Source organism: Rhinoderma darwinii, chromosome 1, assembly GCF_050947455.1.
Source record: "Rhinoderma darwinii isolate aRhiDar2 chromosome 1, aRhiDar2.hap1, whole genome shotgun sequence".
Lineage (NCBI taxonomy): Eukaryota > Metazoa > Chordata > Amphibia > Anura > Rhinodermatidae > Rhinoderma > Rhinoderma darwinii.
This window is the reverse complement of record NC_134687.1, coordinates 509,527,593-509,541,658: the sequence shown is the minus strand read 5'-3', so window position 1 is coordinate 509,541,658 and position 14,066 is coordinate 509,527,593. Positions and strand designations below refer to the sequence as shown.

Below are 14,066 nucleotides of genomic sequence, written 5' to 3'. Positions count from 1 at the left end.
GACACCACAGTATGCTGTGCTATGCAGCATTTTCAGTGTAGCCTCTCTATTACACATCACGTACACAAACGTCATTTTTCAGCAGTCAGTATAGACGATAACAAGACATCAGTGACTAAAAAAAGCCCATGTGACCGTGCCGTCACTGCGCCTGCGCTTTCATGTCACTCTTAAACACCGCCTTTCTATGAAAAGCGTCCAATGAGACTTAGCCTTCCGGGACACGAACCCAAACTTCTTTACGTTCTCTTTGGTTCCAATGCATCAAGTTAAACGCTAGAGGGCGGGGTGAGTAGGATTGCAGAGGGTGAAGCTGGCGCACTGATGACGGCAGCGGAGTATTACTGAGAGACTGACGCATGCGCAGTGTGGGGAGAGTGACTACCTCAGTGTCTGGTTTCTGCTTTCCACTGCGTTTTCCTCAGTAGTCCTCCTACTTCCCAGCAGCACCTGTATTACACCTGGCATACACGGGCGTCCTCCCTGGAGTGCTGTCACCCGGCCCTCTGTGTCTGAGCGGCGACTGCTCTTGTTAGTGACATTTACCAGACCGTGTCACTCCGGGAAGTCTCATGTTGTGCTGATACTACCCGCCGTGTGCCGGGCTCTATGCGGCAGCTGGACCATGAATCTGCACCAAGTGCTGACAGGAGCCGTCAACCCGGGAGATAACTGCTTCTCTGTGGGGAGCCTGCAGGAACAGCCAATAACGGTGAGAAAACGCAAGTCCAGCTAGACCCTGGCCATGACCCGGGATGTGGTAATAGTGTATGTTGTATTATGGAAAAGTGTATATGTAAGGTTGTCAGTCCACATTGACTTTCCTGCAAATGTCACATCTTTACATTGAGATTGCACAAAAGTTGTCAATTTTGTAACTCATTTTAATAATGCTGGTGAATGGCGGTCCTGTACAGAAGTAGGGGTCTTTAGTGTAACATGCTGAATATTCAATGTCACAAGGCAGATACACCAGGTTGTGGCAGGCATAGCCCACCGCCAGTTATCGTGTGGTAAAGTGTCTGAATTATTCTATGTATGAGGCGCACAGGATAAGCGGCGATTTGCGCTACGAGTACCATTCATTTCAACGCAATTCTGTCCGGAAGGTGACATTATTTCATAGATAAATACGCCCCGATGCATTGCTGTAGTCGTGCCATGCCTTAAGACAACACCAGGGTTATTTTCTGTGGTAGAAGTGTTGATAAATTGCGCTACAGAAAAGCCACAAGTCTGCCATTAATTGTATCAATCAGATATTGCAGACGCATTAAGTTGTGCAACTGTTTTTTTTTATTTTTTTTAATTGTTCTGTGAAGTGACCAAAACCCGTGCAGCCGTGGCCGAACAGCATCTTCATACCTATGTGTTTCATGTGTACCAGGACATCTCTGTCTTAAATACCATCCATTAGGGCTCGGCGATTGTGACCTAAATCAAAATCGCAAGTAATTGAACATGTGACCAATTATGATCGATTATTTAGGGCACACCTGACACTGTCCCCACACGTTATAATGCCCCCAAAGATACCCTCCACAAAGTACATGGTCCCCCATAGCTGCCCCCTCACAGTATAATGTCACACAGCTTACCCCATTCTGTATAATGCTCCTATAACAGGGACATACTAAAAAGAATGAACAATATTAGCAATGGGCGAAAATATAAAAAAAGATGAGGGTTTTTTTTGTGTTTCGAAAACATGGAATGAACAGATTTTCTTTTGTACTTAATGAGAAAATAAAAATAAATTCCATAAAGACAGATGTGTAATTATTTTCCTGTGCTTGATAGACCTGGAATGAACAGTATCTGTGTGTAGTTTATAGTGGAATGAACACATATTCCATAGAGACAGATGTGTAAAAATGTTTCCTGTGCTTTATAGACCTGGAATGAACAGGATCTATGTGTAGTTTATATAGTGGAATGAACACATATTCCATAGAAACAGATGTGTAATTATTTTCCTGTGCTTGATAGGCCTGGAATGAACAGGATCTATGTGTAGTTTATAGTAGAATGAACACATATTCCATAGAAACAGATGTGTAATTATTTTCCTGTGCTTGATAGACCTGGAATGAACAGGATAGATGTGTAGTTTATAGTGGAATGAACACATATTCCATAGAAACAGATGTGTAATTATTTTCCTGTGCTTGATAGACCTGGAATGAACAGTATCTGTGTAGTTTATAGTGGAATGAACACATATTCCATAGAAACAGATGTGTAATTATTTTCCTGTGCTTGATAGGCCTGGGATGAACAGGATCTATGTGTAGTTTATAGTGGAATGAACACATATTCCATAGAAACAGATGTGTAATTATTTTCCTGTGCTTGATAGGCCTGGGATGAACAGGATCTATGTGTAGTTTATAGTGGAATGAACACATATTCCATAGAGACAGATGTGTAATTATTTTCCTGTGCTTGATAGACCTGGAATGAACAGGATCTATGTGTAGTTTATAGTAGAATAAACATATTCCATAAAGACAGATGTGTAATTATTATCCTGTGCTTCATAGACCTGGAATGAACAGGATATATGTGTAGTTTATAGTGGAATGAACATATTCCATAGAAACAGATGTGTAATTATTTTCCTGTGCTTGATAGGCCTGGGATGAACAGGATCTATGTGTAGTTTATAGTGGAATGAACACATATTCCATAGAGACAGATGCGTAATTATTTTCCTGTGCTTGATAGGCCTGGGATGAACAGGATCTATGTGTAGTTTATAGTGGAATGAACACATATTCCATAGAAACAGATGTGTAATTATTTTCCTGTGCTTGATAGGCCTGGGATGAACAGGATCTATGTGTAGTTTATAGTGGAATGAACACATATTCCATAGAAACAGATGTGTAATTATTTTCCTGTGCTTGATAGACCTGGGATGAACAGGATCTATGTGTAGTTTATAGTAGAATAAACATATTCCATAAAGACAGATGTGTAATTATTATCCTGTGCTTTATAGACCTGGAATGAACAGGATCTATGTGTAGTTTATAGTGGAATGAACACATATTCCATAGAGACAGATGTGTAATTATTTTCCTGTGCTTTATAGAACTGGAATGAACAGGATCTATGTGTAGTTTATAGTGGAATGAACACATATTCCATAGAGACAGATGCGTAATTATTTTCCTGTGCTTGATAGACCTGGAATGAACAGGATCTATGTGTAGTTTATAGTGGAATGAACACATATTCCATAGAAACAGATGTGTACTTATTTTCCTGTGCTTGATAGACCTGGAATGAACAGGATCTATGTGTAGTTTATAGTGGAATGAACACATATTCCATAGAAACAGATGTGTAATTATTTTCCTGTGCTTGATAGACCTGGGATGAACAGGATCTATGTGTAGTTTATAGTAGAATAAACATATTCCATAAAGACAGATGTGTAATTATTATCCTGTGCTTCATAGACCTGGACTTGTATATTTATAGTTATTGGGAATGAACACATTTCTAATAAACAGGTGCCATTGGCTTGAGAAAGGTTCTTGTTGAACCGAAACGTTGCTGTGTTGAGGTGAATAAATCTACTTTGCTTTCATCTACTCTGAAGTCCTGGTGCCGTTACTGTGTTCTATGCTTCTTTTTATATATATCTATAAAATCATATAGATATGTATTTATATACTGTGTGTGTGTGTGTGTATATATATATATATATATATATATATATATATATATAGACATATATTTGAAATTTGTTAATACTAAAAATTAATAATTAGGGATGTTATATATCTATAACATCATATAGATATATACGTACATGTAATATATACTTATATAAATCTTCATATATTTTACACGTCTGTAAATTAGAAATACATTGATTCATTGTTAGGCTATGTTCACACAGAGTTTTTTGCAGGAGGAAAAGTCCTCCTGCAAAAACTGCTCCAGACGTGTTTTGCACAGTGGTTTGCCAAAAATTAGTCAAAACACTCGTCGAGGTGTTGTTTTTTTTTTACCCTTCTGACTGATTGAAATGGGGTTTTGGAGGCGGAAACCGCCTCAAGATAGGTCATGTCGCTTCTTTTTACCGCGATGCGTTTTTTTTGCTCACGGTAAAAAAGCTCGTCCAACTCCCATTGAAATCAATGGGAGACATTTTCGGGCGGTTTTTGACGAGTTTTGATAAGCGGTTTCCGCGCCGAAAAACTTGCAAAAAAAACTCCGTGTGAACAGGGCCTTAGGGTTGTTCATAAATTTATTGATCAATGGATTAGTGGACTTTTTCTTTGTTACTTTTATTAAAACTGTTACAAAAAAGAAGTAAAAAATGGCACGCAAGTTATATACCACTTAAGAGGCATTTGCTCTCTTGGATTCTGATAGTGAATGGGGTCACTTTTGGGGGGTTTCTGCTGTTTTGGTTCCTCCAGAGCGTTGCAAATGGGACATGGCACCGAAAACCATTATAGCAAAATTTGAGCTCCAAAACCCAAATGGCGCTCCTTCCCTTCTGAGGGCTGTAATGTGTTCAAACATAAGTTTATGACCACATATGGGGTATTGCCGTAATCAGGATCAATTTCTTTACAAATGTCGGTGTGCTTTTTCTCCTTTATTCCTTGCAAAAATTAAAAAATATCTATGTTTCTTCAGAAGAAATGTAGATTTTCATTTTCACAGACTAATGCCAATAAATTCAGCAAAAAACCTGTGGGGTTAAAATGCTCACTATACAACTAGATAAATTCCTCAAGGGGTCTAGTTTCCAAAATGGAGTCACTTTTTGGGGGTTTCCACTGTTTTGGCACCACAAGACCTCTTCAAACCAGACATGGAGCCTAAAATATACTGTAATAAAAAGGAGGCTTCAAAATCCACTAGGTGCTCCTTTGATCCTGAGGCCGGTGCTTCAGTCCATTATCACACTAGGGCCACATGTGGGATATTTCTAAAAACTGCAGAATCTGGGCAATAAATATTGAGTTGCATTTCTCTGGTAAAACCTTCTGTGTTACAGAAATTTTTCTATTACAAATGAATTTCTGCAAAAAAAATTACATTTGTAAATTACACCTCTACTTTGCTTTAATTCCTGTGAAATGCCTAAAGGGTTAAGAAACTTCCTGAATGCTGTTTTGAATACTTTGAGGGGTGAAGTTTTTAAAATGGGGTGAATTATGGGGAGTTTCTAATATATAAAGCCCTCAAAGCCACTTCAGAACTGAACTGGTCCCTGAAAAAATAGGTTTTGGAAATTTCTTGAAAATGTGAGAAATCGCTGCTAAAGTTCTAAGCCTTGTAACGTCCTAGAAAAATAAAAGGATGTTCAAAAAACGATGCAAATATAAAGTAGACATATGGGGGAAATGTTAACTAGTAATTATTGTGTGTGTGGTATTAATATCTGTTTTGCAAGCAGATACATTAAAATTTTGAAAAACGCAATTTTTTTGCAAATTTTCTATACATTTTGGTGTTTTTCCACAAATAAATATTGAATTTATCGACCAAATTTTTTCGCAGAAGTAAAGTACAATATGTCACGAGAAAACAATCTCAGAATCGCTTGGATAGGTAAAAGCATTCCGGAGTTATTACCACATAAAGTGACACATGTCAGATTTGGAAAAATTGCCTGCGTCCACTAGGCCAAAACAGGCTGTGTCCTGAAGGGGTTAATGACCAACTGGACGTTTAACTTTTTACCAAGTGGGCGTTGTAAAGAGAAGTGTATGACGCTGACCAATCAGTGACCAATCGGCGTCCTACACTTCTCTTCGTTCCAGCTTTGTTCACTGCACAACGTGATCTCGCTGTGAATGACAGCACAGCGTGATCTCGCGAGATCACGCTGTGCTGTAAGGCCCACAGAGACGTTACCGAAGTGTGAATACTAGAAGAGAGGAAAAGGCACATGCACGAAATTGCGCACACCCAAAATAATAAGAAAGGGATATGAAAAAAATGGGAAGGAAAAGACCAAACTTTATTATACACTACATCCAAATTATAAAACCATTTAAAAAAACAGAATCAAACCTGTAAAAATGAAACCAGAAGCAAACCACAGTCAGAAATCTCAAATAGGATTCCAAATGGGACAATATGTTCACAAATCCAGTGGCACCTGTTTATTAGAAATGTGTGTTCATTCCCAATAACTATAAATATACAAGTCCAGGCCTATCAAGCACAGGAAAATAATTACACATCTCTTTCTATGGAATATGTGTTCATTCCACTATAAACTACACATAGATCCTGTTCATTCCAGGTCTATCAAGCACAGGAAAATAATTACACATCTCTTTCTATGGAATATGTTCATTCCACTATAAACTACACATAGATCCTGTTCATTCCAGGTCTATCAAGCACAGGAAAATAATTACACATCTGTTTCTATGGAATATGTGTTCATTCCACTATAAACTACACATAGATCCTGTTCATTCCAGGTCTATCAAGCACAGGAAAATAATTACACATCTGTTTCTATGGAATATGTGTTCATTCCACTATAAACTACACATAGATCCTGTTCATTCCAGGTCTATCAAGCACAGGAAAATAATTACACATCTGTTTCTATGGAATATGTGTTCATTCCACTATAAACTACACATAGATACTGTTCATTCCAGGTCTATGAAGCACAGGAATTTCCAAAGGCGTCTGTTTATATGGAATTTGTAGTTAATGAGGAATAAAATACAAAGAAAATCTGTTCGTGCCATGTCTACCAAAGATAAAAAATTAATTGTGCCCTTTTTTTTAATTTTCTTTCCATTAGTAATAATGTTCATTCTTTTTCTTCATTCTTTTTAGTATATCCGTCTTATAGCTGCCCCGACACAGACCCATTGCTGCCTGTTAAAAATGATACTATACATACTCGCCTAACCCCGTTCCAACGACGAGTGGAAGAGATCCCTCTAATGCTCCTCTGGTCTGTGCAGACAGGCAAGATGGTGTCACTGCCTCGTGTTGGCAATGCGTAGTGCAGGGAGCTTATTGGATTCAACTGTATCTGCATCCTGAAGAAACTGGGAAAAACGAAATGCGCAGGATGACTTCGGTTAATTGCACTGAATCTTCTTCTTTTTTTTTTTCTTCAATTAACTGCCCAGCCCTACGATCCATGGCGATAAATCTGTGTTATATATATATATATATATATATATAATGTGTGTGTCTGCGTGGTGTATTATACAAATATGTCCCTGCAGCTGAAAAACCACATAATATAAGCGGACAGCTATTCCTTCCGACTCCATGCTCGACAAAGCATGCATTTTTTTTTCAGCTTGGAAATAAGCCGCTGCCAGACCCCCTCAGTCATCGAGGAGAGTCGGGAGACCCTCATACACATTAGCTAGTCGGTCGGTACTGCTAAAATCTGCAGGTTCATACAACTTTTATCTAAGTCCCTGTTCACGTTTGTTATGTATGCTTAGGTTGTTCATTGGAAGTAACTCTCGGTCCTACATGCTAAGCGTATTAATATGGCTCCATTAAGCTGAAAGAGGACAGTGTCCTTTTGGCCTCTGTTGGGCAGTATATGTTGGTATGCCGCTAAGAAAAAGGTATGGAATAGCCTAGTAGGCTACGGTATACAGTAAAACAAAAAAATGTACAATGCGCCGAGTCAATGACTGGAAAATGTATTAGCTATTTTGTTGATTGTTGTTGCCGCTCTCCGTGTTACACAATAACTGTTGTTTCACAATGAACAGTCCCATGAATACTTTCAATGCTCGGCGACTGCAGCCAGATTACCTGATAACGTAAAACCTCTAAATTTGTTTCAGATTTACACAATATATTCCAAGAAGTCTTTACTTCCACTTATGGTGGTATACTTTATCTTTTAGTAACAAACCTTTTCGGCTATAATCACACAAGGCAGATACGCTGCTTAAAAGCACACGGCGTATCCGCCCTGGGTGCCATGGGGAATTCCGGCCGAAAAACCGCAGTTTTTCGTCCGGAATGTACACTGAGGAAATACTGCACTGAGAAAAAAGAGATGGATAATTACCATGGCGACGCGTCCCTCTGACGTTTCATCTCATGTGACCGCTGCAGCCCGTGATTGGCTGCAGCGGTCACATGGGATGAAACGTGATCCCAGGAGGCTGGCCTGGACGAAGAAACACAGAATTCTGGGTTAGTATAAGATATTTATTTTTGAGTTGAGTTTTGCTGCCGCATACAAACGCAACATCTGCTATTTGTTGCTGGTTATACCTCCCAGATGACTTCAATGGGGAAAATTTGCAACAAATATGCAGCTTTTACGCAAATACAATTCACGTGCTGCGGATAAAAAAAACCATGTTATTTCCTGAGCGTTTTTTTTCCACTCCGCTTTTACGCAGCGTGTGGATGAGATTTGCATAAATCTAATCTACTCTGCTGCTACTGTATTGTGCTGTGGGTTTTCCGCAACTAATTCCGTTGCAGAAAATCCACAGTATTTACACTACGTGTAAACTGTGTTTTAGTCTTGTACATTACCACGTTAATTATTTTGCAGTTTGTGTGAAAGTTTTAATGTGTTGTAAAGTTATACATGTAAAATATAACTTGTTTGCTCGCATATTCTACTCTTTAGAGCTCTGTCCTTTTGCTGGTGTCAATTGACTGACCGTTATATACAATCTATCCCACAACGCTGAGTGATCACAGACAATAAAATGGAAATTGGACCCCCTCTAGTAGAAGTAACGAGATATTAGGGCCTGTTCACATCAGTGTTGCCCTTCCGTTGAGGGGTTCCGTCTGAGGTTTCCGTCGGATTAAACCCTCAACGGAAAGGCAAACGGAAACCTAAGCTTCCGCTTCCCTCACCATTGATCTCAATGGTGACGGAAGTGTTGCTAATAGTTTGTCTGTCACCGTTGTGACGGTTCTGTTCTTGATGGAACCAATAGTGCAGTCGACTGCGCTATTGATCCTAAACTACGGAACCCTGTCACAATGGTGACAGACGGAAACCGTTAGCTAGGTTTCCGTCACCATTGAGTTCAATGGTGAAGGAAATGGTACCTGAGGTTTCCGTTTACCTTTCCGCTGAGTGGTAAACCTCGAGGGAAAACTCAGACGGCTTAGCGGAACACAGATGGTGATGTAAACACAGCCTTAACCCCTTCCCGCTCCTTGACGTACTATTACGTCATGGCCGCTGTATCGTTCGCGCTCCATGACCTAATAGTACGTCTCGGGAGTAACGGCCGTTTCGGCCGTCCTCCCGACACATACAGGAGCTGTGACAGCTGCTGTCTCGTCCAACAGCTGTCACAGCTCCTACAGCGGGGACCGATCGCTGTGTCCCCGCCGATTAACCCCTTAAAAGCCGCGTTCTATAGAGATCGCGGCTTTTTAGGGGTTAAGCTGCCATCGCGGCCGGCGATGGTGACTATGGCAACCGGACACCAAGCAATGGCGTCCGGCTATGCCATGGTCGGAAGCCTAGTGGGTCCTGACAACGTCAGGACCCACTATGCTTGCTGTCAGTGATTAGCTGACAGTTCTAATACACTGCACTACGCATGTAGTGCAGTGTATTAGAATAGCGATCAGGGCCTCCTGCACTCAAGTCCCCTAGTGGGACAAAGTAATAAAGTTAAAAAAAAGTAAAAAAAAGATGTGTAAAAATAAGAAAATAAAAGTTTTAAAAGTATTAAAAGTAAAAATCCCCCTTTTTACCTTATCAGTCATTTATTATTAATAAAAATATATAAACAAACAAATAAACTATACATAATTGGTATCGCCGCGTCCGTAACGGCCTGAACTACAAAATTATTTCGTTATTTATCCCGCACGGTGAACGCCGTAAAAGAAAATAATAATAAACCGTACCACAATAACAATTGTTTGGTCACTTCACCTCCCAAAAAATGGAATAAAAAGAGATCAAAAAGTCGCATGTACCGAAAAATGGTACTGATCGAAACTACAGTTCGTTACGCAAAAAATAAGTCCTCGCACGGCTTTATTGATGGAAAAATAAAAAAGTTCTGGCTCTTAGAATAAGGTAACACAAAAAGTGAATGATTTTCTACAAAACTTATTTTATTGTCCAAACTCCATAAGACATAAAAAAAAACTATAAACATCTGGTATCGCCGTAATCGTATCGCCCCGCAGAATAAAGTGAATATGTCGTTTATAGCGCACGGTGAACGCTGTAAATTTTTTTTAATAAAAAAACAATAGTAGAATTGCTGTTTTTTAGTCACCACGCCACCTAAAAATAGAATAAAAACTGATCAAAAAGCCGCATGCACCCCATGAAAACTACAATGGATTCCTCAAGGGGTCTAGTTTCCAAGTTGGGGTCACTTTTGGGGGGTTTCCAATGTTTTGGCACCACAAGACCTCTTCAAACCGGACATGGTGCCTAATAAAAAAGAGGCCTCAAAATCCACTAGGTGCTCCTTTGCTTCTGAGGCCGCTGCTTCAGTGCATTACCGCCCGAGGGCCACATGTGGGATATTTCTCAAAACTGCAGAATCTGGTCAATACGTATTAAGTTGCGTTTCTCTGATAAATCCTTTTGTGTTATAAAAAAAATTGTATAAAGAGGATTTTCTGACAAAAAAAAAATGTAAATTTCACCTCTACTTTGCTCTAAATTTCTGTGAAACACCTAAAGGGTTCATAAACTTTCTAAATGCTGTTGTGAATACTTTGAGGGGTCTAGTTTCTAAAATGGGGTGTTTGATAGGGGTTTCTAATATATGGGCCCCTCAAAGCAACTTCAGAACTGAACTGTAACCTAAAAAAAGAAATAAATTAGGAAATACTTCGCTTCTTACATTATACTGATAATGAGCCGTGCCCACCCCGAGATGACCCCAGTTTTGACCATTTGTATAAACTGAGAACCCTATTAGACCGTTTCAGTGCCCGGCTTTCCCAAGCATTCACCCCCGAGAAGTGTATTTCTATTGATGAGTCCCTGGTACATTTTAAAGGGAGGGTTCAATTCCGCGAGTACCTGCCGGGTAAGAGGGCAAGGTATGGCGTGAAGATGTATAAGCTGCGAGAGTGCATCAGGGTATACCTACAGGTTTAGGATATATGAAGGAAAGGCCACCCCCAAACCAGACTGCATCCTGGACTACAATAGGTACATGGGAGGGATGGACTTGTCAGATCAAATCCTGAAGCCCTACAGCTCCATACTGTGAGTTATAAGAAGCTGGCCGGGCACATCATACAGATGGCATTGTACAATGTGTACGTGCTACATCGATGTGCAGGCCAGAGGGGAACTTTCCTGGAATTTCAAGAGGTGATTATCAAGAACCTAATCTTTAGGGACCAAGAAGGGGGGTCACCCAGTACTTCTGGAAGCGGGGCCACACGCATCGTACCATGGCAACACTTTCCAGGAGAAGTTCCCCAAACTGGCAAGAAGGGAAAAAGTCAAAAGAGGTGCAAAGTCTGCTATAAGAGGGCGATAAGGGATGACCCAATATATCAATGTGACACGTGTCCCGAATAACCAGAGCTCTGTATGAAAGAGTGTTTTAAAATTTATCATACATCCCTTGGTTTATAATTTACCCCAATTTTACTTACCCTGATGCACTCCACACAGCTTATCCCCCCTAGTCTTTCCCCTCTGGGCCCTGCTGTGTGTCCAGGCAGCTGATAACAGCCACATGTAGGGTATTGCCATACCCGGGAGAACCCACATTACAGTTTATGGGGTGTAGGTCTCCGGTCAAAATGCTCACTATACCTCTAGATGAATGCCTTAAGGGTGTAGTTTTTAAAACGGGGTCACTTCTTGCGGGTTTCAACTGTACTGGTACCTCAGGGGCTTCTGCATACATGACTTCGCACTAGAAAATCCCCAGTAGGCCAAATGGTGGTCCTTTCCTTCTGAGCCCTCCCATGGGCCCAAACGGCAGTTTTTCACCACAAATGGGGTATTGCCGCACACAGGACAAATAGCACAACAGAATGGGGTATTTTGTTTCTTGTGGAAATAAGACATTTTCTGCCAAAACTACATATTATTTGAAAAAAATAATTTTGTTTTAATTCCCAGCCCAATTCAAATAAGTTCTGTGAAAAATCTATGGGGTCAAAATGGTCACAACACCCATAAATGAATTCCTTGAGGGGTGTAGTTTCCAAAATGGGGTCATTTGTGGTGGGTTTCTATTGCTTTGATACCTCTGGGGCTCTGCAAATGCGACATGGCACCCGAAAACCAATCCAGCAAAATCTGCACTCCAAAGAACACACAGCGCTCCTTCACTTCTGAGGCCTCCCATGGGCCCAAACGGCGGTTTATCACCACAAATGGGGTATTGCCACACTAAGGACAAATTGGGCAACAAAATGGGGTATTTTGTTCCCTGTGAAAATAAGAAATTTTGATCACAAATGACATTTTACTGGAAAAAATTTCATTTTTTTCATTTCACAGCCCAATTCAAATACGTGCTGTGAAAAAACTGTGGGGTCAAAATGGTAACAACAACCATAAATGAATTCCTTGAGGGGTGTAGTTTCCAAAATGGGGTCACTATTGGGAGATTCCTACTGTTTTGACACCTCAACACCCCTTCAAACCTGTCATGCTGCCTAAAATATATTCTAATAATAAAGAGGCCTCAAAATGCACTAGGTGCTTCTTTGTTTCTAGGGCTTGTGTTTTAGTCCACGAGCGCACTAGGGCCACATGTGGGACATTTCTAAAAATTGCAGATTCTGGACAATACATATTTAGTAGTGTTTCTCTGGTAAAACCTTCTGTGTTACAGAAAAAAAAATAATAAAATTGAAATTCAGCAAGAAAAATGAAATTTGCAAATTTCACCTCCACTTTGCTTTAATTCCTGGGAAATGCCTGAAGGGTTAAAAAACTTTCTAAATGCTGTTTTGAATACTTTGAGGGGTCTAGTTTTTAAAATGGGGTTAAAGGCTTTTGAAATTTTCTTAAAAATATGAGAAATTGCTGTTTATGTTCTAAGCCGTGTAACGTCCAAGAAAAATAAAAAAATGTTCAAAAAACGATGCCAATCTAAAGTAGACATATGGGAAATGTGAACTAGTAACTATTTTGGGTGGTATAAAAATGCTATTTTTTTCAAAATTTTCTCTAAATTTTGCAATTTTTCACCAATAAACACTGAATATATCGACCAAATTTTACCACGAACATGAAGCCCAATGTGTCACGAGAAAACAATCTCAGAATCGCTTGGATAGGTTTAAGCATTCCGACGTTATTACCACATAAAGTGAAATATGTCAGATTTGAAAAATGGGCTCTGAGCCTTAAGGCCAAAACAAGGCGGGTTAAAGGGGTAATCTGGTTTTAGAATAAAATGTTTGGCAGGTTTCTGCTATACTTTTTGTTTTGATTCCTCAACGTTTGTCTGTTTGCTGTCAATGAATAGAAAAATTATTGTTTATACCTATGTATTTTCACACTGCTTATTTTCAGGCGTATTTCGGAGTGTAAAAAAACTCTAAGTATTACGCTTTAAAATACGTCTGTAAGCAGCTTCCCATTGCTTTCTATGGGAAATACACCGTGTAGTTCATATGAGACGTATTTTTACACTGCAAAAAGAAAACTTTTTGTAAAAAAAAGTGACATGTCACTACTTAAATTATTTTCCAAACTGATTTTCCATTGACACTATAAAAAACTATTTCAAAATATGCCTCAAAATACTATTTTAAAATATACTTCACTTCAAAAACACTTGCAAAAATCAAGACCCCTCTGAATATCCGCTCCAAAAACGTCTGCAGCAGAGACCGTGTTCTCTTGAAATCAGCCTCTTGTTTTTCAAGATCCACCCGTAATTCATCACATCTAAGTTATGAACTTATGATGTGATGGATAACAGGTGACACGCAGGACCCACTGTCACTGAACCCGTCAGTACCATGGACCTGACATGAGCAGGATTTAGCAAATGATTTGTAATCAAAACTATTTCTAAAGTTGCACCAATCACACTGACCTTTTTATTGAAGAAAAAAAATATAAAAGCCATTCAAAGATTTACATCCTA

At 39.5% G+C, this 14,066-nt stretch overlaps 1 protein-coding gene across 2 annotated transcripts in view; it reads left to right on the top strand.

Moving 5' to 3' along the window:
- The first annotated feature begins 266 nt into the window (after nt 1-266).
- The window catches only part of DMXL1 (Dmx like 1), a 199,971-nt gene continuing 186,171 nt past the window's right edge, over nt 267-14,066 (top strand). For both annotated transcript variants that reach the window (XM_075836306.1, XM_075836297.1), the window contains exon 1: nt 267-712. In XM_075836306.1, the coding sequence (XP_075692421.1) occupies nt 626-712 (87 nt within the window). In that variant the 5' untranslated portion in view covers nt 267-625. The remainder of the gene's footprint in view (nt 713-14,066) is intronic.